The following is a 27942-nucleotide window of genomic DNA, read 5'->3' on the forward strand; positions in this document are numbered from 1 at the left end:
TAGTCATTTACTTAGCTTAAAGGTGAATGAGAGCACGTTCAAATAAGAGAGAGCACTACTAAAATAACAGAGGAGGAGGGATAACTAAGGCAAATCATGCCCTGTGCTCCCACTGTGGTAAGAGAAGATGAATGAGGCCCCCCACACTGTGTAAATGTGGGCTATCTGCAGATCCATTTATCCAGTTAACTTAATTTCCTCATACATTTATGACTTTGGTAGAAAAATACAAGCCAAAATACAGATTTGTCCACTACTGTAAGGTAAGAACAACTCTGCAAACATCAAAACAATTACACCCTCTGTGTATTGGGCCTCTGGTGTCACCTGTGCCTTGCTGGGGCCATGGGGAAGGCTCTAAGCTCCTCTGGTTATTTGCAGGCATGGGCATTGCCACCTCTTGGTGTCAGAGCTGCTCTGCTGAGCACAGATCTCAGCTCCAGTGGCATCAGTAACAACTGGGCAAGCTGCAAAGCTGGGGGACAGAGCTGGCTAATTTCCTCAGGGGTAGAAATTTTCCCAATTCCTTACAACAAGGAAATCAAATGTCTACTTATAAACCATCTTTCTCTGAGCTGGAACTAAAAAACCCATTTAAAAACCAAACCAAACCCACTGAAGGGTTAAAATCTGTTACTCTGCCTGGAGAAACTCGTCTGAAAAGAGTGATTCTGTGGAAACAGATTGAAAGCTGTGTCTTCCTAGATCCAGGGAACGTTAATCCTTAGGGGAAAGTGAGGTTTGCACACAGCCTGCTTTATTATTCTTAAGATAAGCTTTCTCTGAAATTAACTTACTTTAAATAAATAATGCTGTGAGGAGAACTACCATCATCCTTTGGAAGGAACAGAGCACCAGGCAGTCAAGCACACTCCAGTGGGTTTCATTCCTGTGGCAGCATGGTCTCTGCTCAGCCTGGAAATAGGAAAAGTGCAGAATGCACTCCTTGAGAGGGCAGCACAAATCCAAAATCCAGGAAAAACAGTGGTCTTTGGAGGAACAGCTGGCTACCTGGCAGAAACTCAACAAAACCAGCACAGTTGCCTGGCCAAGGAGCAGAGAAGGTGATGAACCCCTTACCTATCTCTTCTTCCCTGAAAAAACGTTATCTTCTTCCAATCACATGGATGTGTATTTGGAAGAACAAAGGATCTGCTAAATGCCAGCTCATCAGCTGGCAGGAATCTTGCTGACAATGGAGTTGCTCACTTTTTCTGTAACCTGGCATCCTCACATGGTGTCTCCAGTGGTTCAGACCCTTGTTTCTGTGAGGGTGTACAAAAGCTTGGAAACCATTCCCTCTCCAAACGCACAACCCTGACACCAAGGTGCTCTGACCTTCAGCAACTGGAATTACTGGGTCTAATCCCAGGTAAGCTTTTCAGTGATGATGTCATAAACTGGTAAACAAGATGTCTTGGAAAGCTGGTAAATAACCAAAGCAACAGAAGTGAATAACTGCTATTAAATGCCTCCCTTGTTTTAATGAAATCAACAATTGCAGCTCTTCAATGCACTTCACTGAAAGCAGATTTAATCGTGAATGGAATGATTTGGGACTCAGTCACTGCAAATGAATAAACTACATGGAGATTGCTTTCCATAATAACAGAAAACAAGCAAATAAACAAACTGCCAGTCACAATTATATGGCACCAAATGCAGGTTTCCAACACTCCCTACTTCCCATACTGTCAGAACAAAGCCACATTTCTCACTAGAAGTCACAAGAGTTGAATGGAGAAGGAAATATGGTCAATACCCTGAGATAAGAGATAAGTGACAGTGCCTTCACCTAGTGAGAGACTGGTTGTTCCACACAGAACAGAACTGCATGTGCTGTTTTTGCACAGAAAAGGTGGCTTTTACCAAAGGAGCAGCAGCCATCCTGCTAAGTGGCACCAAAGGTGCTGTGTTTTCAAAAAGGCAGTGTTTGAGCCTGGGACCTCAAATGAGTTTCTGCCATGTGCCAGAGCCCCTTCTAAGAATGGCACCAAGGTGCTCAAAGCAAATCAGGCAGAATAAGCCACTGTCCATGATGGTCTGCTTTGTTCAGGAACAGCCTCTGTCAGAGCCGTGAGTTATCCCTTGGAGATGAGCAGAAACCAAAGCGAAAGATTAAATCTGCCACATGTGACAACAGTCCCAAGAACACCTGTGAGGATGCTCCTCAGCTGCTTCTGGCTTATTTTGAATTTATTGTTCATGCTTCTACCTTTCAAAATGAGCCCCTCTTTCCTAATTAAGAGACTGACGTTTTGCAAAAGAGAAGTATTAATCCCAAGTCTCTCCTTAAAAGTGGAAATTGTCTGTTCCCTCTCATCCCCCTTGGATTCTCTGTCATTAACACTGCCTGCAATAGCTCCAAGACATTTTTTTCCATAGGGCATTCATTTGGGTCTCTCTACCTACCTAAATTTAGTAGTTTTGACACCTATGAAGAGCTCAAATTTGACTGAAATTTTCTATCAGTGTCAAGGGTCATGGGGGTGCAAGAGGAAAAAAGAAGTCACTGCAGCCACATTGAATGTATTTTAAAAAGTAAAATTTACCAAAAAAATCCCATTGTTTAAAAACAGGGGATTCTGTCAGAGGGGCTTTTAGTGGGTTTTTGAAACAAAGTTATTTGGTATTTTTCTGATGCTATTGAAGGAAGCATAGAAATCACAGGTAATGAAATTTTGCAGATACCACACAAAACTTGCCGTGCATTAAAGAATCTGCTGATCTCACTTGTCCTGCTTGGTTACAGAGCCTCAGGGCTTATCCAGACAAATACCAGAAAAGACATCCAAGAAAAAACATGTGAGGTCATACTACGAGACTGGAAACTATATTCTGGAAAGCAGGAAACCTGTGCAAGGACTGAGGAAATGGAGATAAACATGCTCTGAGGGCAATACTCCCAGCTCACAGAGGCAACAGTCGTGGGTTTATTCAACCCCAGCTGCACAAAGCCAGGTTATTGTCATTACTTCTACACTGCAGAACTGATGCCCGTATTTTCAAAAATCTACTGAATATCTGAAAGGATTCCAGAGAAGACCTACAATAAAAAGCCATCACTGAGAAGTGTGCTTTCCTTCACATGACTAACATTCTTGGAAAAACTAATAGAGTGACAAGGTCAAAAAGCAGTGTAATTGCAATCTTCAGGTACCCACATGGAGCAGCAGCTCTCAATAGCAGACAGCACTTAATTCTATCACAAAGTGACATAATGAGAGTTAGTGGTTAGAGCTTTTTAGACAGACAAATACAAGATAGACACAAGGCATAATTTTATCCATGAAGCAAAAATAAATCCTTGGAACAAATCATTGAGCAATAAGATGCAGTCAATGGTGCCTTTAAACCAAGACTCAAGAATTTTTTTAAAATTACAATTCAGGTGTAATTAGTTTGATGACAAGAATACTGATTGAAGCACTATGGACCATAGGGGACTGTAACTGTCTTGTCTGGTCTTAAAATTTACAAATCTTCCCAGCAAGCCACAAATTTTCCATGGATAGGGCCTGGATTATTCATGCCAGATTATGTCACCTATACCCTGCAGTTTGACCTTTGTTTCAAATCCATCCTGAAAGAACAGCTGAGAGCAAACATCTCAGTCTCTCCAGGGCACCCCATCCTGGGACTCAGGCACTGCTCCTTTTAAACTAGCACTTGTGATCTGGGGCACAAATTCTCCTCAGTCACAGCCTCAGTTATCTCAATGAGCTCTCCATCTGCCAAATTCACATCTCCCTTGTCCATGTCAGCCCTGACTGTCCTCTGGGAGCCGTGTCATCCAACACACAGAGGCCAGCTGCCCCAGAGCCACCATCTGCAGCAGGCTCATGTGCCCTGCAGCACATCCACGGCATTTATCTCAGAGGCTGCTTTGGTGTGCCTTCCCTGGTTACAGTGGGAGCCTGCACAGCCCCCAGGACTGTGGGGGACAGGGACCCTGCAGGGACAGGCCAAGCCTAAGGAGTCACAGCTCCAAGATGTGTTGCCTTAACTCCCCTGGTACAAGCAAGCACATTTTAGTCCCTCTTATATAAAAGTCAGGACCCCAAGATAAAGAGCAAAAGGTGCCCCCAATTTAACTTTGAGCAATGAATGCCCCATGATTATTTTGTAGTCCAAACAACTGAGTTCTTTTGGCTCTTTAAATTTAGTAGGAACACTCTGTCTCTTACCCATCCTTTGTACTTTACTTGTCCTGCCAACTACTTCCTTGAGAATTCGCAGCACTGGCTTGGCAGGGTGTGGGTTCACCAGTACCCTCCTCAGACCATACCCAACTAATGCTCATAAAGTCAGGCATATAGATGCTGGAAAAGGCAGTTTTAGCAAAAATGAAAATCTGTCTGAGAGCAGTTCTGCTGTTTATTCATCATTGATCATTTTCCTTTAACACATTTTCTTCCTTCTGTCAGGGGAGTGCAAAACAGCCTGCTTGGTTGAGGATGACAAACAGCAGAACCTAAATATTAAATACTAAAGAGTCAGAGAATGCTTTTTTGAAAAACCTGTAAGTAACAAAAAACCCCACAAAACCCCCAAATTAACCCAGCAGCATGAAAAAAACTTGCAGGCTGGGGTTAGTCTGCACAAGTCACTAAATCCAAAGGAGCAACCTTTTACTTCTACCAACGCTACCAGCTTTTGGGGCACTTTGAGAAATCCCATAATGCTGGCATGGGAGTTTGTAAAATACTCCAGATACTGAATCCAGCAACTGCAGTTGGAATTTTGGCTTTTACTAAAAAAGATTTATTATAAGATGTTGAGGGCTTGTTGTTTATGCTAAAAGTTTTAAAATATTGAAAAGCAAAAGGCAAGTCCCCTCCCCCCAGCTCAGTAAGAAGAAAGAGTTGTATTTGTCATTCTGCCTCGCTGCCATTGTTCTCTCGCATGATTTCACCCAGTGAAGGCTGGCAGCTTCCCAGCTCTGGTGAGGCTCTGGCACAGCCCCATGGGCTGATGATAGGACTATTTAACAGATGCTGTTGCTATGTAGACTATTTATACTTGTTCAGAATCTCACAAAATAACAAGTACTGGACATACAGTGCTGTCACCTGAGCATGAAAATGCGCTTAAAAATTACTAAAGACCATTTCCTTCTTATGATACACCTAGCTTTTTTTTGGTGATTGGGTTTTTTTTTTACCCAATCAGATTCTATTTAATTTTTTTTTTTTCATAAAGCATGACCACTTTAACAAGAGGCAGTGACCAAATCCCATCAGCTATGTACCTGGGACAAGCAGGAGCTCTCGAGTGGTCACACAAGAACTGCTTCACTGTGCAACAATCTGACAACAGATGGGGAAGTCTTTGCTATGCCAACTTTCACCCTTCTTGGGCTTGACTGCTGGAAAATGCAATAGTCAAAAAATTGTTAGGATCTCTTTATCTATGATAGCTTTTCAAAACCAGAAAAGAATGATACAGGATCAGGTGCTTTTCCATATTCCTACACTTCTTGACATAGTGTTGCTGAAATTTTTGCCATCACATCTGTGAAGACAAATAGAGAAAAAACAAACAACAAAACCCCTAAAAAACCACCACCAAAAAAACAAGAAGAAAAACACAACAAGAAAAAAACAGTGGCTCCAATTATATTTCTAATCAACAGAAAACATGTTGACTGGATTTTCAGAAGACTCTAATTCAATCTAGTGTTGCTTTGGGATATAAAAACCTGACATACTCTTCGGAGTGCCGGTCAGGTCAGCGGTCAGCATCCTTATCTCTGAATTTTGGAAAATTTGGAAGTCATCAAGAGAACTAACAATGGTGAAACCCATCAGTATCACTTGGAAGTGCTGCAGTATATTAACAGTGAAAAGGAAAACCACAACTCTCAAACCCCATTGTGTCAAAAGATCGAGTGGCATCAACTCTGACAGGAGGAAAGACTCAGGAATCACCAAGACAGAATGTGGGATGAAAATGTCACAGGAGTCAGAGTGCCCCTGGAGGATGAAAAGCTTTGGGAAACTGGCTGTGTGACACCATAGGCAAACATGCCAGTCAGACATTTCCACTGAAAGAGAAATGTGCCAGTGGTCTCTGCTGCCAGCACAGCCAGGGCTCATCAGCACCACTGAGAGATCCGCAGAACTAAAACATGGAGGGCTCCAACAACACTACAGAAAGTCTTGGGACAGGGTCTGGATCCCTACTGTTGTGAAGCTGCAAAGCCACATCCCCATGTACAGACTTCATTGAGCACTAATAATTTCTTTGCTAACTTCACATTAGTGGTACCTCTGGCCTTAGAGCCAAATGCACACCAAGTCTGTGAAAGAAACATTCAGTCAAGAATCACAAATGCTGTAACCTGGAGGCTGAGCAGGGAAGAACCATATCCATCTTGCCAAAGGGAATGTCTCATCACGTAGACAAACAATTTGTTGATAGATAAATGTGCCACAGACAATCTAATCTTGGAAATAGAGGTGAAACCATGCAAATCAGAAGTAACAGATATTCAGCTTTTGCATAAAGCAGCTTTGCAGATGAAAAATGACACCCAGCATACATGGAGTAAATGAGAGGAATGAAACAAGATTCAATTACAAACCTCATTGTGCTCACCATTATTTCTACAACATAAACAGGACAACAGAAATGCTCAGATTAATCAGCCAGGGGTGAATTTCTTCCCACCAAGATAACTTATGCAGACACATGGGAAAGAAAAATAAAATAATTTAACAAATTAGAAAAAAAGAGTGCAAAACTAAGAAAGCTGTGTGTTCACTGGAGTACTGTTCCATAACAAATATGTGAGGGCACAAAACTACACACAATTTCTGAAACACCCAATGTAATTGTTAATACTGGAAAAGATGAACCCAAATTTTGATGAAAAAAGGGTTCATCTGCAGGGTCAATTAAAACAAAAGGAACACATAGGAGAAGAAGTCTATAGGCAAGATTATTAAAGCAGTAGAAGCAACTCTGCTCATCCATCCCATTTTCTGGGAAAGGCTTTAACAACTCTTATCTCCTTGGATTTGAGGGAAAAGAAAGGACAGAATCAATAGGATAACTATGGCTCTTCTGGCTATTTTAGATAGATTTATAACCATTTGCAAATTGCATTAAACATCTGGAATTTAGGACAGGAAACTTTTAATTTTCTTTCACAAATCTAATTAACTAAATGAATGTGCTCCAAGCAATAGCAAATCCCCCACATGCATTTTTGAGAAAAGCAATTCTCATGAAACTGCAAACAGCACCAGGCATCCTCTCCTACAGAGGCAAAGTGGGGGCCAAAAGGGACATTTTAAGTCTGCAAAGGAGACTTGGGGTTATAAAAATATAACCTCATTTAAAAATACAATAGCTGAGAGCTTCAGGGTATCATTTTTGTCCACAGCAGACAAGCAGTCTGAGCAGTTTGGTAATGAGGACACAAGATTGGGAAGTGGGATTAGAAAACATCATTCAAACCAATTGGACAAAAAAAAAACCCACAAACCCAAACAGACAAGAAGCAGACTGGCACTTAGAAAAACTAGTTGCAGCAGAGATTAATCTATTTCTGGAGGAGCATGTCACCCATCCCACTACACACCAGTAAGAGAAAGCTCTGGCAGTAAGAGACAAATTGCTATTTGCTATTACTCTCATAATAATGCCTACAGAGCCACCTCTCTTTTGCCCTGATACATAATTTATAGAGGGGAGAAAAATGCCACCCTTGAAATTACGTTGGCCCCGTAGTTTTTAACTGTCAGAGATGATTTCTTTGAGATTTAATTTGTGATTTGCAGGCTTCATTAAGTTTTCGCAAGTAATTTTAAACTTAAATCACCACTGGCAAATCCATCATTTATTGATAGAAACATTGAGACTCTAATGCAGTGTGACTTGTGATGAAACAAGATAGGAAGGGTTTAGGATGGAAAGAAGTGCTCCTTTTTGCCACAAAACCCTGCTTCATCAGGAGAAAAAAATCAGAGAGGGAAAAAATTAGTTTTTCTCTCCCCTGTCACTGTGAACGATCCATGAAGAGGTTTTAAGTTGTTAAAATTATCTTCTAAAACTTGGGTAAGGCAATACAGCTAATATCAAGAAGAAGTGTAAGGAGTAAGCTTTCTGTTTTCTTCTTGTTTACAGAGGTCTTGTAAGGATGGGGTGCAGTAGAACTCCACCCTATGAAAGGCAAGGGAACAAACAAAAGCTTGCCAAAGCATGAAAAACACAACAGAGAAGCTCAGACACTTAATCCCTCACCAAACTGAGTCCCATGATTCTTGCTGAGGACACATTGAAACAGTAGTAAGATGATTACTATTTTGATTCATATTTAAGGATTTAGTGTGTAGTTATTCCAAACTTTACCAAGTAGATTGTTTCCAAACAAACAGCATCCAAGCACACTTTTCAGAGGCCTGTATCTATCTGATCCTACCACAAAGAATCTCCTTCATGCTTTGTAGCCCCGTCCCTTCAGTGCAGCTTTCCACACAGACAGGGATTTATTTCTTTTTATATTCCAGATAGTAGGTCTGTTTACTGCACTTTATTTTCCACACCATTGTTCCCCTTGTCCAGCAATTACCATTTCTGGCCACCCACTTTGAACAGATATGATAAATAAAGCCATTCACACACAAGTGACATCAGTGCAGTTCCCAAAGAAAACACAACTCCAAATGAGGTGCAAAGCACTGTTCTCAGGGAAAGGTGGGTGATGCACAAGCAGAAATCCCTGCATCTTACCTGTGGCAAAGTCAGGCTGTGCCACAAGAGTTAACACTTCCTGCCCACAGAAAAAAAAAAGGAAAAAGGATGAAACAGAGCTAGAACTCCCTACAGCACAACACTATGCAACAACATGACAATTTAGGAATATTTGGTACTATTTAAAAATAGAGGATAACAGGGTTACTCTGTCTGGGAGATGCTCTCTGACTTCAGTGAGGTTGTTTAACTCATGATCAAGAAATGATTGGTTGGCTGCAAAGCCAGATTTTACCTGTTTTAGAATAACTACCCTCATCACTTTGAGCTGCATGAGTATTTCTGTGGCTTTCTCATTTATTTTTCATATATAAATAATGAATAAGAATATATGAGAATAAGAATACTAAATAAGCTGACTGTAATGCATTTTAAATAAACCCACTTCTTTTTTTAGCTCTAAATTAAATGCAAAGTAAGCACCTCTCAAATGCTTGTGGCTAAATTTACCACTGGGAACTTAATGGGTGTGCTGATGAAACATTTACATGCACCTGTTTTGGCCATAAAGAGAAAAAATTTGCAAATTCAATACATTCAGCTTTACATCCAGTCTCTCCTCTGCCATGACTGCCTGCTTAATATGTACAAATGAAAATTAAATGGGGAAAAGTGGAAAGCTTCAAAGTCTGGACTTTTTTAAAAAAACATTTCCAGACACTGTTTAGGCCACCACATATGAGCAGAGATTTATTAAGTTCTGCCATTCACATTTCTATTCTGTTTCAATAAATGCTATTATAAAGTTTTCAGAATAGTAATAAAAAAGCTATTAATGTGCTTCCTCCACGCTAATCAATTCAATATGGGGATTGTGATGTTAACACTACTTTACATTACTGCCTTCATCATTTCTCATTCTTCCAATATATAAAGTAAACAAAAGCGTTTTGGATTCCTTATAGATTCATTTTTATCTCAAAGTGAAAGCTGTGTGAGATTTGTGGCTTCAGACTCATAGCTGGTGATAAGCTTCTCCTTCCTTCCTCTTCTCAAACTAAATATATAAAGAGAGTTTAACAAAATTAATTGCAGCATTCACTGTTCATGAATTTCTATGCTTGTGTAATTCATTTCCTTGCAGATAGTGAAGCAAAAGGGGATTCTCTTGCTGCCAAGGTTACAGGATTCATGAGTCAAGCCTGCTCAGAACGAATGGAGGATAAGTAAAGAATCCCCCTCATCACTCCTTTCACTAGGGGCGAGTTTTTAATCGCTTTAAATAACTTGGGGCCATGGGACTGCATTCCTTAGGACAGAGGGACAGAACAAATGCAGCCAGGAAAATCCTGAGCAGCCATTTCTGCCACAATTTGTGTAATGTCTAGTAAGAAACATTACTCCCAGCTAGGGGACCAATCATATTCATATTCTTCTCTAGCAAAGTGTAAAGCTCCTCATTCAATCCCTTCAGCTGCTACTCCAACCTTCGACCCAGGCATGATGCAGGAAAGGGAAAACAGTCTGTGCTCCCTGAGAAAAGGCAGCAGCATAAAACCTTCCCTTTCTCCCACCTAATCCCAGAGCCGCTGACTGGAGAGGTCAGAAAAGGGGAGGACTCATCCCTCCCCAGGACCATTAATGAAGCCCGGGTGGGTGAGGTGGAGCCACAGAGCACTGCAGGGTCAGTCTGGGGCACAGCAACCAACTCACTTACAGGTGCTGAGTACACTATGAGAAACAGCTTTATTTGCAGGAAAAGACCTATACCGCCACCCTTCCCAAATCCTAAAGCCCTTCCTGTACATTCTGAGACAAGCCAGGTCTCAGGAGGGATATTGGTACATCCACAAAGCAATGAGCACTTGCTGAATTTTCCTGGATTTTTAAGTTAGAGAGTGGAAGGACAATTTAATTTCCTACTTCATAAAATGCAATCCATCTTCCATTCCCCATTCACTTTTATAAAAATCTGCTGAGATAAAAGCCTTGCTTAATTTATTCTTCCATTTCAGCTAGAAATGGATGACCAGTTAAGCCAGCAGTTCCTGATAAAACAAAGGAAGTGATCCAAACCTACACGCTTAATAACATGAAGGCATTTTTACCCTCCATGTACAACCCTATTCCAAGGGGAATATGAGAGGCTCAGCACTGTGGTCACAGGACACAAAAAAGAGAATGTTAAGATTCATTCTCACCCAGGGAATTCTTCCCTTGTGAAGCAAGTTGCTGCAGTGGGCAGTGCCCTGAAGTACGTGCCACCACTGTGCTTCTGTTTGGGGTCACTGCACCTCAGAGATGCAGGGATTGCAGACATGAGAGGGATTCTGGGCACTCCACATCCCAGCATTTTCAGGAACTCTCCAAATTCAAGCCTCTCTGAATTATCTCCGAGCAGGTCAACAAGGGAGAGACACCCAAATCACTCTCAGCTTAAAAACACATTTTTATTATGTAGGATGTACTTAAGCATCTGCCAAATATAATTTTCCTTTGGCATTAATTTTTCTCTTTATCAGACTCTACCACCACTTCAAAGAGCACCTAGAAATTGGTTAAAAACAACCTATGTAACAAGTATCGCATGCTTGCTTTCTTGACTCCACTTAAATCTGTTCAATCAGAACAAAAGTTATCAGCGTGCAACCTAAAATTCCCACTGGGAAATTATTTCAAGGACTGAAGGTGAAGTGGTGGGCAAGCCAGAATTGACAAGGGGACCTCTCAGTGTCCTCTTCTCTAAGAAGGTTAGAGCAAACAGGACATCGCAAGCTTTCAGAGATCAGAAACTTGATCCTCTTAATTCACACTATTTAAATTGTGGATTCATGGTGCTAAGCTGAACAAGGCAAACAGTCTTTGAGGAGAAAGAGAATAATTCTGTGACTGAAGAAACATGCTTCAAGTACTGCATTCTCATCAGCTCTGTTTCTCAGTCCCTAAATGTGCCACTTTTCAAAAGAAAATCTATATAGAACAGACTACTCAACACTTCTCTGATAAATTAATCTCCCCTAGAAGACTTTATATGGTAAAATACTTAGAAAGAGTAATACTGGAATCCTTGAATTTAATGTGCTATTAAAAAAAAAAAAAGATTAATGAGATGTATCAACCCTAAACATAAAAGCTGTGGAATAGATGAGGACTTAACAAGTGACCCTGACATACTATACCACTGCATGGCATCCTGCTGAGGCCAGAAAAAAGCTCCATGCACAGTCTATGATTTAAAATATGTTATTCACCTGCACTGAAACTGCTTCACAAAGACATCTGAAAAAGATTCCTATGTCCCCTCCAAATCTGGCTGTTGGCATCTGCCTGACACACAGAACATAGCAGGGACCACTCAGAGGCAAATTCACACCAGGACACGCCACAAATCACTTGAGAATGCCACTCCAGCCTCTCAGGGCAGAATAGAGCTGCCCCAGGCACACAGCAAACAGGTTTACTCCAAATGGCCAACTACTCCAGCAGAACATTGCTCAAAACATGCCTGGAATGGGTAGAGGAATGCCTTTGGATCAGAAAAGTCTCTCATACCTATTTCTAGATCAAGCAGGGAGTAGAGCTGTGCATCTCAGAGCCTGATCCAATCTCCTCAAAGAGCTACACAATAATGTTGACAGTTCTGAGGTGTGTAAGGAGTGTGCTAGGAGCTGCCCTGGGATCAGGAGCAAGGAACCTCAGGATTCCAAAATCTGACTCCTGTGGAATTTGCAGGATCTCACTAATTACAGAAAAGCAAAAATCCAAATCCTCCATTTTACCATACATAGCAATAGCGGATACTTAAAGATGAACACAAAAATATAAACATAACCAATCACAAAATCTAATAAACAAGCATGTGGAAAAAGGATATATTAAATTCTCAAAAATTCCAGCTTGATGTGGAATGAAGTCTCTCCCTGCTCCCCCCAAGCAGTTTGATATCAAGCATATTCTAGGAATTCAAAGTATTTTTTAAAAAGTAATTCCAAGTAATTGACAGTCAAAGCCTAATTGGAAAAGCAGACATTTCAGTAAGTATCACTGAGGAAAAGCTTTAAGTCGCATGTTCAGTTTTAACTCAAATGTTCTCCTTTTGTTTAATCACTTCAAACTTATGGTATGCACCAGTGGGAGCATTTTGTTATTGGAAAGCTTTTGCCATTATATGCCTTCAACAAATTACCATAAAACCAAAAAAATGAAGTCAAATGGTTGGTAGATATGCAGATTTCAGATACACTCAATTTCCATAATTTCTGTGAAAAGTGATAACTAGTTACAGCAGATGCCCAAAATTAATACCCAGAATGAGACAAAAAGGCTGAAATGGGAGTGTTAACAGATAAATATTTCATCTGCTCCAGAATATGCAGTGCCCTGGCAGGCACTAGACTTGGGATGTTGTTTTGCCAGCACAATGATGGAAAGTTCTGAACAAGAAATGCCAGTATCATACATGACAAGAGAGGACTCTGTCCCATGAGAGGCTGGAGAGTTCTTGAACATTGGAAGAGAGCAAATACCACTCCTATCTTCAACATGGGCAATCAAGAAGATCCAGGAGCCATGAGCTTGGAATTCTGACCTCTGTCCCTGGGAAGGGGATAGAGCAGCCAATCCTGGAAACCCTCTCCAAACTCCTGAAGGAGAGGAAGATGACTGGGAGCAGTCAGAATGGGTTTACAAAGGGGAAATCATGCTTAACTAACATGACAGTTCCAAAATACAGCAACCAGCTCTGTGGGTGAGGGGGGAGCAGTGATGCTGCTTCCCTTGCCTTTATACAGCTTTTGATACCTGTAGCTCTGCAGAGAAAGACCTTGGGGAATTTGTGGACATTAAGTTGACCATGAGCCAGAAATGCACTCTTCTAGCAAACAAGGCCACTGTGAGAGTAGTCCAACACTGCAACAGGTTGCCCAGAGAGATTGTGGAGCTTCCATCTGTTGAGGTAGTCAAAACCCAACTGGACACAGCCCTGGACAGCCTGCTCTCACTGTTCCTGCTTGAAGAGGGGCTTGGACTACCACATCTCAAGAAGTCCCTCCTAAACTAAACAATTCTGGAATTCCATACCCTAGCATGGATGCTGCACAGTCATTGAGAACACGCATGGAAAAGCCAAGTTGCCACAGCAGAGATTATGAGGTTAACATCCAGAAGAATGCATATTTCATTAATTCAATTTCTTTTGGAAATATGTAATCTTTCTGTAGCCAAAATTCAACCAATTTCTTAGCAGACAACAGCATCCCACATATTCTGCATCACAAGATTAAGACATTATGTTTGAGAACAAAACTCCCTGATCCTTGCAGCTTCCAGGCAGTGGGATCTCCTACAGCACTGGAATGCATCATTCCACACACTCAAGTGAGCATTATTTGGATCACTAACTTGGGAAGTGGGAAAGAGATTGAAAAACACTAAAATTGAGGATAATAGCTTCATGAAAGAAAACAGGCAGCTCCCACTGACTTTACTTAGGGCAGGATTTTACCATATACCAAGTGGTGACTTGTGCATTCATTCTGTGCTGACACATGATACTGCACCGTGCAGATACACTCCTAAAAGGCTTTAAATGGATATGGCAAAACTGTGATATCCAACAGCAGTCCCAGTGTCCTAGTCTAACTCATCTAATCACCTCTCACTGCAGCTCTCACATGCAAACTGACACCTCCACGAACAGAGCTGAAAGAGAGAACACTTAGGGCAGGCAGTGGGAGAAGCAATCCTCACAGCTCTCAGTGGCAACAGTCACTATGAAAGAGCTGCCCCTGCCATCTGTACATAAATCAGTGTCAAAGCCAGCACCAACCAGGCTTCCAGCAGAACACCCAGCCCCAGGAAGCCACACCTGGCTGCTGAATGGTCACCTGCAGTGGTGGCAGCAGCAAGGGCACTCTGCTGACATTTACTGAAATATCAGTCCCTCTTCAAGGTATGCAGCACATTCTCTCCATTTTTTTCACAGTCCTCAAAAGAAAAGATTTTTTTTCTTTTTTTTCCCTCCCAAGCTGACCGACCTTGAAAAAACCATTTCTTCTCTCTTTGTTTGCACAGATCCAGCTGCTTTTGTGCCAACTACAATGCATTTCCTATTCACAGAGAAAAAGGTGGACCTGAAAGAAATCTACAGGACATTTCCTTGGGCATGCTTATTGCAAAGAGAGTAAAGTTGCTTCTATTCACAGCTCTTAAATATCCCTGCAACCATTTTGATTAATGCAAATCTCGTTGCAACTTCTTTGGTCCTGAATTTTTAAAAGAAAAACTAGATGTCTTGTGCGATAAATCTGACAAACATCTGGTTCTTAATCAAAATCTTACATGCTTTGTGACTTTCTGCTTTCATTATATCTCTGGATAAAGACTTTTAGCAGTTCCTCAAATATCTTCAATGATCTTTTGTATCTTTTCCATTTTGCTTCATTTACATAATTTACCTATTTAACATGCAATTCAGTTTGCACGTCAATATGCCCTTCAAGGTGACCTCTGAAAATGTCTCCTAAATGCTGAGGTTAGGACTTTGTCAACAGAGGCAACATCAGCACTGCTGAACAAGATGACATGCATTGTTCTGCTTTCCCGTGGTTCAGAGGCAAAGTGCAGTGGCAAAAACGTCTGGGAGAACATCACCACCCTTGGATTATGGCAGTAAAGTGCAAAATGGAGAAAGCAAGAAAGTAAAAACATACACTGTTGTATAATAATTCCATAAGCTACCACAGAAATCAACTCATTAAGAAATTGTATCAAAGACAATTAGTAGCAGGAGCAGGGGAGTATTTGGGTTTTGACAAGAACAGCCTCTCTGAAAATTCTCTTTTCTCAGGGATGCCTTCCCAGAAATTTAAAGGCATTGAAGAGGGTACACAAAATGACTGCAGTACAATAAAATGAATTAAGATTGTGCCATGGTTAAAACAATTTTTGCACAAGCCTCACTCATTGCTAATGCCAGGACACTGCAGTGGAATTGTTTTATATTACCATCATCCAAATTATCAGAGGCACTGTACATGTCAAGTAAGAAATGTGTGCACTCAGAAAATGTAAAATAAAGCTCTTATTCTGCTTCCTGTCAAGACATATCCTTTTACACAAAATCTACTCTATCTTCCAGCTCAGTCACTTCCTACCATCAAGTCAATAAGGGATTTTGTTGCACACAGATTCAGGGAGCCCAAGATCCCAAATGATTAAAGATTATTAGTTCATATTAAACATGATTTCAGCAAGTGGGTGTCGATGACCACTGACTGGTAATCACTATTGATTATGCTGGTTTTCTAAGTCTGGGGAATAGATTTCAAAAGTTACAATGGTTGGCATCCAGAATGTTGCTAAACCTCCTTCCTTATGCCTGAACTTCACAGCAAGAATTCAACCCACAAAATTATCAGTGGAAAAGACTACACCACCTTGCAGCGCAGCAATATTTCCAATGAGAAGCCTTGGACATATCTGGGAATTTGGGTAATACAAAGTCCCCAAGCATGATTTGTGGCCTTAAGAGAACCCAGAACTGGTAATGGTTTGGAGCTGCTGATCAACAGATCCCTGTCTCAACTAGTTCACTGCCTACCACTGCTGAGTTAAATCAAAGGAAGGAGTTGAAGAAACCTCAGCTGAAAATTATGCCTAATAAAGTGGTCAACCTAGCTCATCACTCTTCAACTGCAGCTGACAAATCCAAGACTCTGCTATTGGCCTGCTTACAGTCTGATAACACAAAAAGTCATCTTCCCCTCTTTTTCTAATATGTAAAAAATGTTAAGCATTTAGTTTACTGTCATTTTCTAATGTTGCCTGATATACATTGTGACACATCAAAAATGTTCATAGAATGAATAAAAAATGTGCTGTCTGTTTCAATATACCACCTCAGTCATCCCTCAGCATTTGATGTGGCCTGTATTTAAATGCCTAAAGCTGCCTTAATTATTTATTTAATCGCCTTTCTAAACCATTCCTTTCTCCTTCTGCTATTCTTCCCTTTGTCAAATAAAATTGCATAAAACCAGTGCCAGAAGAGAAGTAAGCTGGAGTCAGTCACCAGCTGATGTTGATGAGGTGTGTAACCCAGTGCTGCTCACTCCACCTCTGTCAGTACACAACACTGGTGTGCACTCAGTTCCAGATCCTTCCAGATGCTGAAATGGCTTCTTATGTGACCACATGTGAGTCAAAACTGAGTAAAAACCTGTCTTGTGGAACAGTAAGGTCCCATTCCATTAATTCAGACATGAGAGCACTACACATTCCCCAGGATACACTGTACCCTCAGGATTTGGCCTTTAATATCTTTTCTCCCAGTCAGCAAAAGCAGAACTGAACTACTCACCTCTTGTAATGACCTTTAAGGGATTGATGAAAAGCATACAAATGTGCAAAGTATTTAAAAACCACCACTACTGTATGCCAGAGTCTTCCTTGGGAGAAGCTGGTTGAACACCTGCACCACTTATATTTTGTCTACTATGAAACCTGAAACCTGAGGTGTGGGAAACAGATCATTGTAAAAGTACTCCACAACAGAGACATAATCTGACATCCTCCTGAGATCATGAGTTAGCCTGCAATTAAAGACTGCAAACCAGCAAGAAGGAGGCCCAATCACATATCTTCCCGCTCTAGACTGATATATTACCAAATACTCATTAGGAAACTCTTTGATGGATTTAGGGATGTCAGGAAATAAACGATAGATCCGGCTGTCTTTAAGTCAGGCACAATGGCAGCAACACCTGTGTCTGATTCATCCATACTGATAGGGGAATTAATATCCCAGTTAGCCAGGGTGGAGGTCAGGACTGGATTTCTCCTGAGGAAAAAGCACTATTCCTGTGCAGTGGGACACTGTGGAAAACACTGAACTTTCTGCAGCATGAGCATAAATCCATTATGGCAAGGATGAGACACCCACCTTCGTCTTCATTTCTGGACTCAGACAAAGTAGGAAGACAGGAGGCATAAAGAGCTGGCAGGCTGCTGCATTATCTGATCTTTACAAAGGGTATTTGTGTTAGGCATGGAGCTTAATTTAGGAGAGTTTGATTTTCCTTTCCCTGCACCTATTCCCCTGCTAACATTTTATTCAAGAAATCAATTAGGACTTGATCAACCATTGATCGAGAGTTCCCAATGGGGAGCCCTAATGCATTTTATCTGCAGCTATTGTTCCTAAATACACCTATTTCTGAGCATGCACTTAATTCTTTTCATCAATACTGTGCTATCCTTCAACAAGCCTGTTAATAACATTTTGGAAGTGCACTTTCAGTGCAGTCCTACTTAGACAAATGAATTAGTGAAACTACCGGGATTTCCTTTGGTGTGTTTGTTTTTTTCAGTCTCACAGGCAAATAGATGCCATGCCCCTCATCTCCTCCTGCCTAAAAAAGGTTAAAGGGATGTGTTGGAGTTCAAAATACTAAATGGAAAGCTGCTCAGAACAAATGGGAAAAGCTAACTAATAATGCTTTAAAGCAAGCATTCATTATTTTTCACTAAATTCCTTATGGAATGAAAGATGTGATGCCTCTTTACACACTCCAAAATTCTTCACTGTCATTAGTGTTTTCCTAGCAATATTTCTTTTAAAGACCCATAAGGTGCAAATCAACTTTAACAAGACTTGAGCATATGATTAAATCAGTCACATGGGTTCAAGCATGCACTTAGGTTATGTGCTGAACAGGGAGAGATTTAAACCTATGCCTGACTGCTTTGAGGAAAAGAAGCCAAAGTAAATTGGCTATAATTAAATTCTTTTGATGAAATTTCTGCAACTCCCTATTGTGGGACACCAGTACTGAAATGCTAATAAACTAGTTAAAATTAAGCTTATTACCAAGTAAAATAAACCACAGAGACACTTCAGTATTTTCTTACTTTATACCACCATTTATATAACATTATTTTGCATTAGAGAAATAAAATACTTGACCAGAGCTAAAACATCTGACTCACAGAGCAGTAATTGCAGTGCATCACCATCCAGGAGGCAATCTATAGATTCCTGCACTGCTACTGCTGTTGATCCTGAAAAAACAGCTTTTAGCTATGTCAGCACTCACTGCAAAACCCAAATTCCAGAACACTGCCAGAGAGCAAGTATATGCCAGGAAGTGCTTGACTGGTGGACTTGATAATTTTAAAGACCTTTTACAAACAAACCAAATGGAACTTTATCTAGAAAATAAAGCATTAACACACAGACTGCTCAGAAACCATTGCATACATATGCCAGGACTTGCACATCCTCACAGAAATACCAGAGAGAGTTCAAATTGCCTTTGTCCTCTAGAGAGCCTTCCCTGCATACTGACAAGTGCGCACACTATCCACACAGATTCTGTTCTGAAATTACCTCAGCCCTGCACAGCAGCAAGAACAGCCCTATTCACCGTGGCAAAGGAGGATACACACACCCAATAATTCTACCACTACTCATGAGTTCCAACAGTGAGGAGGGATGGTGTAAGCAAAGTCAAATGCTGATGGAGCAACACTGCTAGAAAAGGGCCATCTGACTGAAGAGTGGTGCAGTGACCAATCTGCCAGTTTTGCAGGATTTTCCACAGCTTGCTGTTTTCCAGTAGGTTAAGACCATCTCTAAAACTGCACACAGTTTTGGTGATCTTGTCTCTTCACTTTAGGCTCTGTTTCCCCAGTTTCAGCAATGTTAACATGCCCTGTGTGTGCATTTTGGACAGCCCTGTGGGCTGTGCTGACTGGGAACATGAGACACCTCATTACCTGAGGAGACATTTCTGCTGCACTGTCAAAGGCAAACATGGAAAACTTTTAAGCTCTCTTGACAGAAGCCCAATGAGAACAAGTTTCTGCAGTAGAACTGAACTAAACTTTATATATGAATAATTCCATCAGGTTTTTGTGAATCCCTCCCTCACACCAGTGAGCAGCTCAGCAGGATCTGATCATTTCTGTGAGCAACTGCACATGAGTGCACGAAGTGGAAGAGATTCTGTTTTTCCATTTTCTAAAGCCAAATGTGTAAGAGGTTGTGAGGTCTGAGCTATATTTGAAATCACATCCACTAAATTCCAACCTGCTGTCTTTGTATAGGACGAGGCAAAATATCAATCAGAAATTAAAACAATTTTCAATTTCTTTTCAGAAACAAAGCAAGAAATGCATCAATCTACAGAATATATATTTTTATAAAATAGCAGCAAAAGCTATATTGGAGCAGCATGGAACACAAGAACATTTTCACACATTTCATGAAAAACAGAAGTAGCCATTATTTTTCAATCCTCTGGGGGCTATTCTGTGGGCCATTTTCAACACAGCTAAGCAGGCATGGAATTTCGGCTGTAATTTTCACAGGGACCCAAGTGAGTTAACAGCCTAATCTTTATTGAAAATTCTCATCCTAACTTCAAGTTGCCAATAGCAGTAACTGCTCCCATAATCAAATATCATAGTCAGCGATTCTTCAGGGCTTTTGTTCTTTTCCTGACTTACGTTACTTATGTTGCATGTTATGTTTGACATTTAAAAATAAGAAAAACAAAACAAAACCCCAACAACTTAAGCGTCCCCCCCCCCAAACACAACAGACACAAAAGCCAACCCCACATCATGGCAGTTTAGTTATGTTCTTTCATTTGTGGGTATTATATAGCTCTGTCTCTAAATCATATAAAATGCAGACATCTACTGAAAAAACTCCACCTATTACAGCAGCAAAAAAGTAAATATGGACTTTTCTTTTTCTATGCTTCCAGGAGAAACATCATAGTAAAAATAAATACAGACACTAAAACCAGGAGGATTGTGCAAGTTAGAACTGGTACAAGACTGTGCATTTTATTAGCATAATTTACATTCTAGCAGGATCCAATCTGGTGTTGAGAAATATGAGTATCCAACCTCTAACAGTATAGGGCTCTGCTGCTTTCTCCTTATCACAGTAAAATTAAGGTTAACTCTCTCAGTACTCTGTGGATCTGTTATAAATACCCAGAGAACCCCACAGAGAAATGTCAAGTGTATAAAAATGCCAAATGCTGCTCTCCATTGATGGAGTCAAAATAAAACATACTGAAGAGAATATTCTGCCTATAGATAGGTAGCCATGCACATAACCATCCACATGACTCCAGAAATGTCACTGGAGTTTGGACTGCTTCAAATGGGGGCATAAATGTAGCCTGAAAAAAAACTACACTCAGAGTGATAACAACCTGCCTTAGTTCTATAACCACACCAACTCCATTCAATACCCAGACTCTTGGGCTGGCTCTTCTGACCTCAAAAATTTAAAAGCCACACTTTAGGAACTTTTATATGAATGTGTGCAAATACCAACAGGAGTTTCCAGGTGCCTCAGATGCTCACATCGAGCTGAAGACAGCCTATGAACCAGTTCCTCTGCTGCTTTGGGAACAGCCAGGACAAAATAAAAGGGTTATAGGTTTTTCCTGACAATCATCCCATAGGAATGCATTCCATCACAGCCCATATTCACTTCTGCAGAAGTTAAGAGATTTGTATTTTGCAACACAACTAGTCAGGACAGTCGGAAGAATATTGAACAAGGTGTGAGCTCAGGCTCTGCCAAGGAGCTGTAACAGTGCAGTTACACGAGACAAGGCACTACACCTTTTCCTTCCTACACTGTGGACTCCTGAGCTTTCTCCAAGTCCCCCTCTCTTCACAATATCACACTGGATAGCCAGCTCAGAGAAAGAGTTTTCAACTTCAGGGCAGCATTTATCTCATTATATCATTTATCCACCAAGAAAAGAAAATATTTTCTTCTTCTTATGCCCTTGGTCCTAGGGCATAAGACCAAGTTGGCTGCTTAAAAGCTCAGAGAAGACCAAGTCAGTAGAATGAGAGGTAGAGGCAATTTTTGGGCTTCTCCCAAGGTGAGAAATGAGAACAGTTGAGAACAGGTCACTTGAGGCTGTTGTGAGTCCTAGTTCACCTCCACAGCTGCACATCCTTCCACAGCAAGTGAACAAAAGCCCTGTGCCAAAAAACTATCTGAGAATGGCTGTAAAGAACTTTTTGCCATGATGCTTTTTAGTAACAAACAGAGCACTAAAGCAACAGCCCCAGCAATGGATACAGAGAGGCTGCTTCACTGCCTGGGAGCCCACACACTGTGTCCACACACACATGGATGCACACCCTCCCTGCGGCTGGTATTGCTCAAAGTGATCATGTGCAGAGTCCTTTTCCCCTGCACACAAAACTAACCCTACTTTCTTCTGATGGACAGGGGTCAGTGTAGAATGTTCATCCACTGATTTTCCAAGGATCTACATTAACTGAAGTACTGGGGTGGACTTGTCTGGGCTCACTATTTCCCATACACGTGGCAATATTGTTTTTCACATCAGGAAAGCCAGCACACAAATTCTACACATGCTATATGAAAATATTAGTTTTGTGCTGCAGCTGGTTTATTTATTCTGCAGTAGGCAGGACTGCAAGTGTAACATGAACTATTGATTTTCTCAGTATAAGATTTAAAGTCATACAGGAACATTAAGAGCCTCAAATTTGATCATCTGCAATACCCAGACTACAGCAATTTGTTAACTCAGTAAAACTGCACTTGAACTGGAGCCCATATTTTAGACTGTTTTGATCTTACAGACAACTGCAGGGCACTACCTCCTGCAGTATGTGAGTCAGAGGAAAGTTAATTTCCTGATCTCTTTATTAACAATCAATAAAACCCACTGCAAACCAACAGGCTGAAGGAGGGAGGGAATCCTTCTGATACTTTTTCACTGTTTTAACCTCTGAAGAGTGAGGATGAACATTCTCTGTGACACACCTGTCAACCTAGCAGGACTGATTGCATTATGAATAAAAATACTTCATTGGTTTCTTTTCTTTCCTCCATACCCACACATTTACTGATCTATCAGCCTCAACACCAGCCAACAACAGGAGTTCTACCAAATAATGAATTGGAAAATAAGAAATACTTATTTTATTAACCTAATCAGAAACATTTCCATTTATTTCTTCTGTGTTCAGGACAGGTCTTTATTTTAGATATGCCATTATTTTAGAAACTACTATAATTACTCTTTGTAAGATCTCCTAAGCAGAGGATCTCCTTCATTTCCTAAACTGAATCTAGGTTGTCTCCATAATTCCTTTTCATGACAACTCTCTTCCATCTTTCTCGCACTTCTCATTATTTGTGTAACCAAAACTCAACATTATATTCACAGTGAGGCAGGTCTGTTATACAATGATATGATAACATTTTCTAACTGATTTTATTTCTAAACATAACCAAGTGTTGTGTTTGGGTTTTGGAGGCCCACTGCATATTAAGTAGATGCCTTTACTCCTGTATGATGTGTAGATCTTTCTGCCAAGAGCTGACAAGTAATTCAGAATCCAATAATGCATACAAGGAATTTTAAATTGTCCCTTCTACTGTAATTATCTGGCAAGTTAATTCCATGTTCCAGCTACAGAATGCTACAGAACCTAGCTCTTTAAAGTCCTTCAGAAGTGCATCAGAAGTGCATCTGACAATCACTCACTGATATGACTAATATATAATCTCTCATATCACTAATATACTAGTAATTATATTAATAATTTATATATTAATGAACACACTGTTGGTTTTGGGGGTCTTTTTTTTTGCTATTGTCTTTCCATTCCTAAAGAAAGTGTTTACCACTCATGTACCTGATGAATGTTAATTCATGGTAAAATTTTGCCACCTTCCCTGTGATTATTAAGTTCCCTCAGTCTTCAATTGTAAGGGACTTCTGATTTTGATTGAATAAGCAGGTGGTACTTAATTATGTCCTTGTTTCAGATTTACTAATGTAAGATTTTTTTAAAGAAAAGGATAAAGATAATTCAGGTAGGCAATACTGCCTTTACAACTGAAGGAACAATGGTCAAACATAAGGAAAATGTGAAAGCGTAAACAAAAGCTGTGTTTATTGAACTCTCATGCATTTACCCTGGCTTTCCAGTAGGCTCTAAGTACACATGTGCTGCAAGGAGCAGTGTGGAAAGATAATGAATTTTATGCCTTTGCCTGTGCTGAGGACACTTCCTTTTTAACAGTATAAAAGTGGCTCTTAAACCATAAACATTTTTTAAAAATCATACTCTCTCTGATGGGTATCTCTTTCTACATGCTCCTAGTAAGGCTTGTTGGCTTCTTTGCTTTTTTTTGTGAGGCATTTTGTTTTTTGTTTGTGGGCATTTTTGTGTGGTTTTTGTTCCCTTTTCTTTTGTTAATGACAGATGCACTTGGCAGCATCTGTGACCTTGAGTTGTACACTTGAGCAAGCAAGACAGCCTAGTCCTGCCAGGCTGCTTATGCATTCTGAGAGAGCTCCTTCTGAGAGGAGTGTCTCAAGGAAGACAGAAGCATGATGTGCATACCAAGCCAAGAGCTTTATGATTTATTTATAGGGAAAAGGGGCATATAAATTTGCTGAAGGGGAAAGAAAAATGAAGAATTTGACTTACCTTGTCGGTGTAGACGAAGAACAGAATCACAACAGTGAGTTCCAACAGAAATATAATTAACAGCATGATAAAAAACTGTCAAGAGAAGAAAGGACAGGGGATAAAACAAAAGCAAAAGCCATCAACATCTATTTCAGCTTTTTCTGGATGCACAGCAAGTACATTCAGCAGATCATGCAGAATGGGGAGTGGGAGTCATACAGGCAGCAGGATACAAAGCTGCTGCAACTGAAAAAGCAGATAAAGGACTAGTGAGGCAACACCATAGTGTCTGGACAAAGGCATGGCTCATTTATAGCACTGGTTTCAGCAGAACAGCCTAAAACCCCACCAAGAGCAAGCCAGTGCTGTCTTTGACAGCACACCTGGAGGACTCTTCCCATGCTAGGTTTTCTTTATTTTTTTTCCCATGGGATATTAGTGATGATATCCAATGACATCCATGAAATCCACAGCTTAACTTCCCATGGCAAGAGCAGGTAGCCTGGGCCATAAAGTCACAGCTCCTTTCAAGGGTAATGGTGGGATCAAAGGTGTACCAAGTTAGCTTTATGAGCAGTTTCAGAGAGCTACACAAAGCACCCATGAGTTTCAGGTGAAAGGGGCTGATTTGTACTGAAGACATCAAAGCAAAGTTGGGACACCTCTCTTTCTTCTCATAAGCCATGGAACTGCCTAAGACCCAGGAGTTAAAAGCTCAAAGGACTGGATAAAAAACTTTTAACTCAGGGATTTCAGGTAAGTTCTCTAAAGCCCTCAGCTCTTTTTTGATGACTTCAGTGAGAAGAACTGCTGGCAATGCCAAACGCTGCTGGGAAACCACATCCTCTGCTTTTGTTACCACATTGGATGGGTCTGCAGCAGCATCAACACAGCACTTGCAGACTCTAGAGCGAGCGCTATCAGAGCACTGAATGAAACTGAGCTTTGCATAGATAGGTAAAGGAGAGAGTAATTTTGGAAACTTTTTAGGCTGAGGCAAAGGTCCAGCTCCCTATAACACAAAATTCACACACTTAACAACCTGTAAGGGTGGAATTCTAATACTGAGCAACACCGGCTTAATTGGAATCCCATCCCCACGAGAAAAACTCAATTACTGTCTCTTCAACCACAAGGCTGCAAACCTATAAAAGTTTAATAGCTACTAAGCCTTTATCAGAATTTCTGCACTGCCTGGTAAGCCAAAACCAAACCTTTGAACCTATGGATTTATGTGACTGAATGGAGGGCAAAAAGTCACAAAGGGGAAAATACTTTTCTTCCCTGGTACAATTACTGTGTCTACAGAAGTCATTGCATTTTGCTCCATGAATCTTAAATTATTTATTTTCAGATTTTCATCACCAGTATTTTCACACCTGCCTGACCCTAATACTGGATCCTATTACTGCCTAGTTTTGAATCACAGACCTCATTTATGCCCATGATCCAAGCTGATTTCCATACCATTACCATCCAACACTGACCTTCTGTATGGCTTTGCAAACCTGTCTTGGTGCAGCTTGCTTATTTTTTACAGTTTTAGCCTGCTGCATAGCATTAACTGGAACAGGACAAAGCATGTCCTTTTTTGCAAAGATGCACAGACACTTTGCTCTATCTATTTGGCTGTAGAGTACTTTTTTGCTCATCCATAAAAGCACTACTTATCCAAAATGTGCATGCAAACACCATTTTCTCCCTGTGAAATTCCCTGGCATAGACAGGAATGCATGAGACAATTTCTAGAACAAAGGAGAAAGACTGTTTGTTACCCATTGTATACAGTGATCAGCATTTCCTACCAGAGGATCTCAGTTTCATTAGCTTATCATTTTGCCAAACCTTAATTGTCTGTGCTGATATATTCTGTGCTTGTTTCTGTCAAAAGGATAAAAGTTTTTGGAAGAACGTCAAAAATAGCACTCCAATTACTTCTAAGAATGAAGCAGGGCAAAGTATCCTATTTTTCCCAGGTTAAATTTCTGGGGCTTTAATTTGAAATCCTCTCATATTGCAGTGTTCAGAGCAGGGGCCTGACACAGTGCAGCTCCATTTCAGGCACAGAAATTTCAGCCTTTTGTCTTACCCAGCTATGAATTGTTGTTGTGGGGAAGTTATTCACTTTCAAGAGTCTGAATTTCACACATCACAGAGATGAGAGGGCTCAGCAGCTAAAGCCTGCAAATTGTACACCCACATGCTCACACACAACCAGACAAGCCACAAACCATCCCACAGATCTTTTCTGCTCCTGTGGCACCTTTCTGCCATCTCCCCAAAGCCAATAACCTCCAGCCCCACGTCACAGGACATGGCCTGGAACAGGGGGTATGCCCAGGAACTGGAATAAAACTTAGGGATCTGTTTTTCCTGGGCTCTCAAGAAAGTTTTTCCTCCCTACTCTGCATGCAGCATCATGGAGAGAGTACAGTGAAGCCAGGGAGTGACTGCAGGAGAAAGGCTGCCCCAATTACGAACATTTTTAACAGCAGATGGGGAATGGTTTGGCTTAGGATATGATCTGGCTACAAGTTTTAGAAAAACTAGACCTACAAGCAGCAGACAATCCAGGCAGGAGACACTTGTGTACATGGATACCCAGGAGGAATGAGGCCTTTGAGAGGATGGTGGCCTGGGGAAGACCCCATGTTGGAGCCACGGAAAAAAAAACAGAGCAAGAAATAAAGAGTGGCCATAAAAGAAAAACACCCTGCACTGATCCCCATGACTGAGTGTAATGTGCAGGGAATGAACTGGAGACTGGCAAGGGGGTAGGAAAGGCGTCTGGAGGGAAGTTTCTCAAGAAGTGTTTTCTCAAGTATGTCATTATTTCTTAATACTAGGAACAGTAATTAAAATTTCATCTTAATTGGTAACAAATGCAGTGAAATTTCACATCTCAAGAGTATTTCCCCCTACAACACCAACTCTGCTAAAAGCTACCAGCTTCAGACTGGAGCAGAGAACTGCTCTTGCCAGCTCTGCCACTGTGTCCAATGAAGGAGGCTGGACCTTCTGGCAAGACCCTGACAGTGCTCCTGCCTTCCTCAGGTCATACTAGAGAAATAGGCAGGACACTGACATCAAAAAAGATGCTAAAATTGTGGAGTCAAGCAGTCAAAATTTAGGTAATATCAGAATATAAATCCTTTCAGTGATGGTTATGTATCACGTCTAAGTCTTTCCCTACACAGGCTGAGAGGGTCCTCCAAGCTGGGAATTTGGTTTCATGCATTGCAAATCTTGGAAGCCAGACAGTGAACCAAAACTAATGTACATGGTTCAGAAAGTCAAAACCTAGATAAGGATTATCCTTTATCTCTATAGAAAAATATTTCGGTTTTATAAAAAAAGTATAAAGTAGCTAATTCTATCTTTTTTACATTTGGAAGCATTGACAGAGCCCTCGTGGCTATATCACAGATAGCTAACAAGTATTAGGAATCCCCACATGTGCAGACAGTGGAGACCTGTGCTGTATCTTTCATTACAAACGTTAATTAAGTGAGCTCAACCTCAACGCAGAGGCTTCACCCTCATCACCTGGTAAAAGCTCCAAGCACTTGCATGTCAGCTCATCTGTTATCACCCTTCTAAAGAAGAGCTGTACCTGAACCCAAACCAACACCTGGAAAGCAGCAAGGCTTCAGCCTGTGCTGGCTGCAAAGCAAGCCCTGTACACTGCAGCCCATCCTGCTGTTCACCAGACTAAGGTGCAGGCATGGACACATGCACAGCCTG

The 27942-nt window shown here is 40.9% G+C and overlaps 1 protein-coding gene across 11 annotated transcripts in view; it reads right to left on the minus strand.

The window, feature by feature from the left end:
* The window catches only part of TSPAN4 (tetraspanin 4), a 416627-nt gene that overhangs the window by 23743 nt on the left and 364942 nt on the right, over positions 1-27942 (minus strand). For all 11 annotated transcript variants that reach the window (XM_030950222.1, XM_030950221.1, XM_030950220.1 and 8 more), the window contains one exon: positions 24217-24291. In XM_030950222.1, the coding sequence (XP_030806082.1) occupies positions 24217-24291 (75 nt within the window). The remainder of the gene's footprint in view (positions 1-24216; positions 24292-27942) is intronic.

Source organism: Camarhynchus parvulus, chromosome 5 (genome assembly GCF_901933205.1).
Source record: "Camarhynchus parvulus chromosome 5, STF_HiC, whole genome shotgun sequence".
Taxonomy (NCBI): domain Eukaryota; kingdom Metazoa; phylum Chordata; class Aves; order Passeriformes; family Thraupidae; genus Camarhynchus; species Camarhynchus parvulus.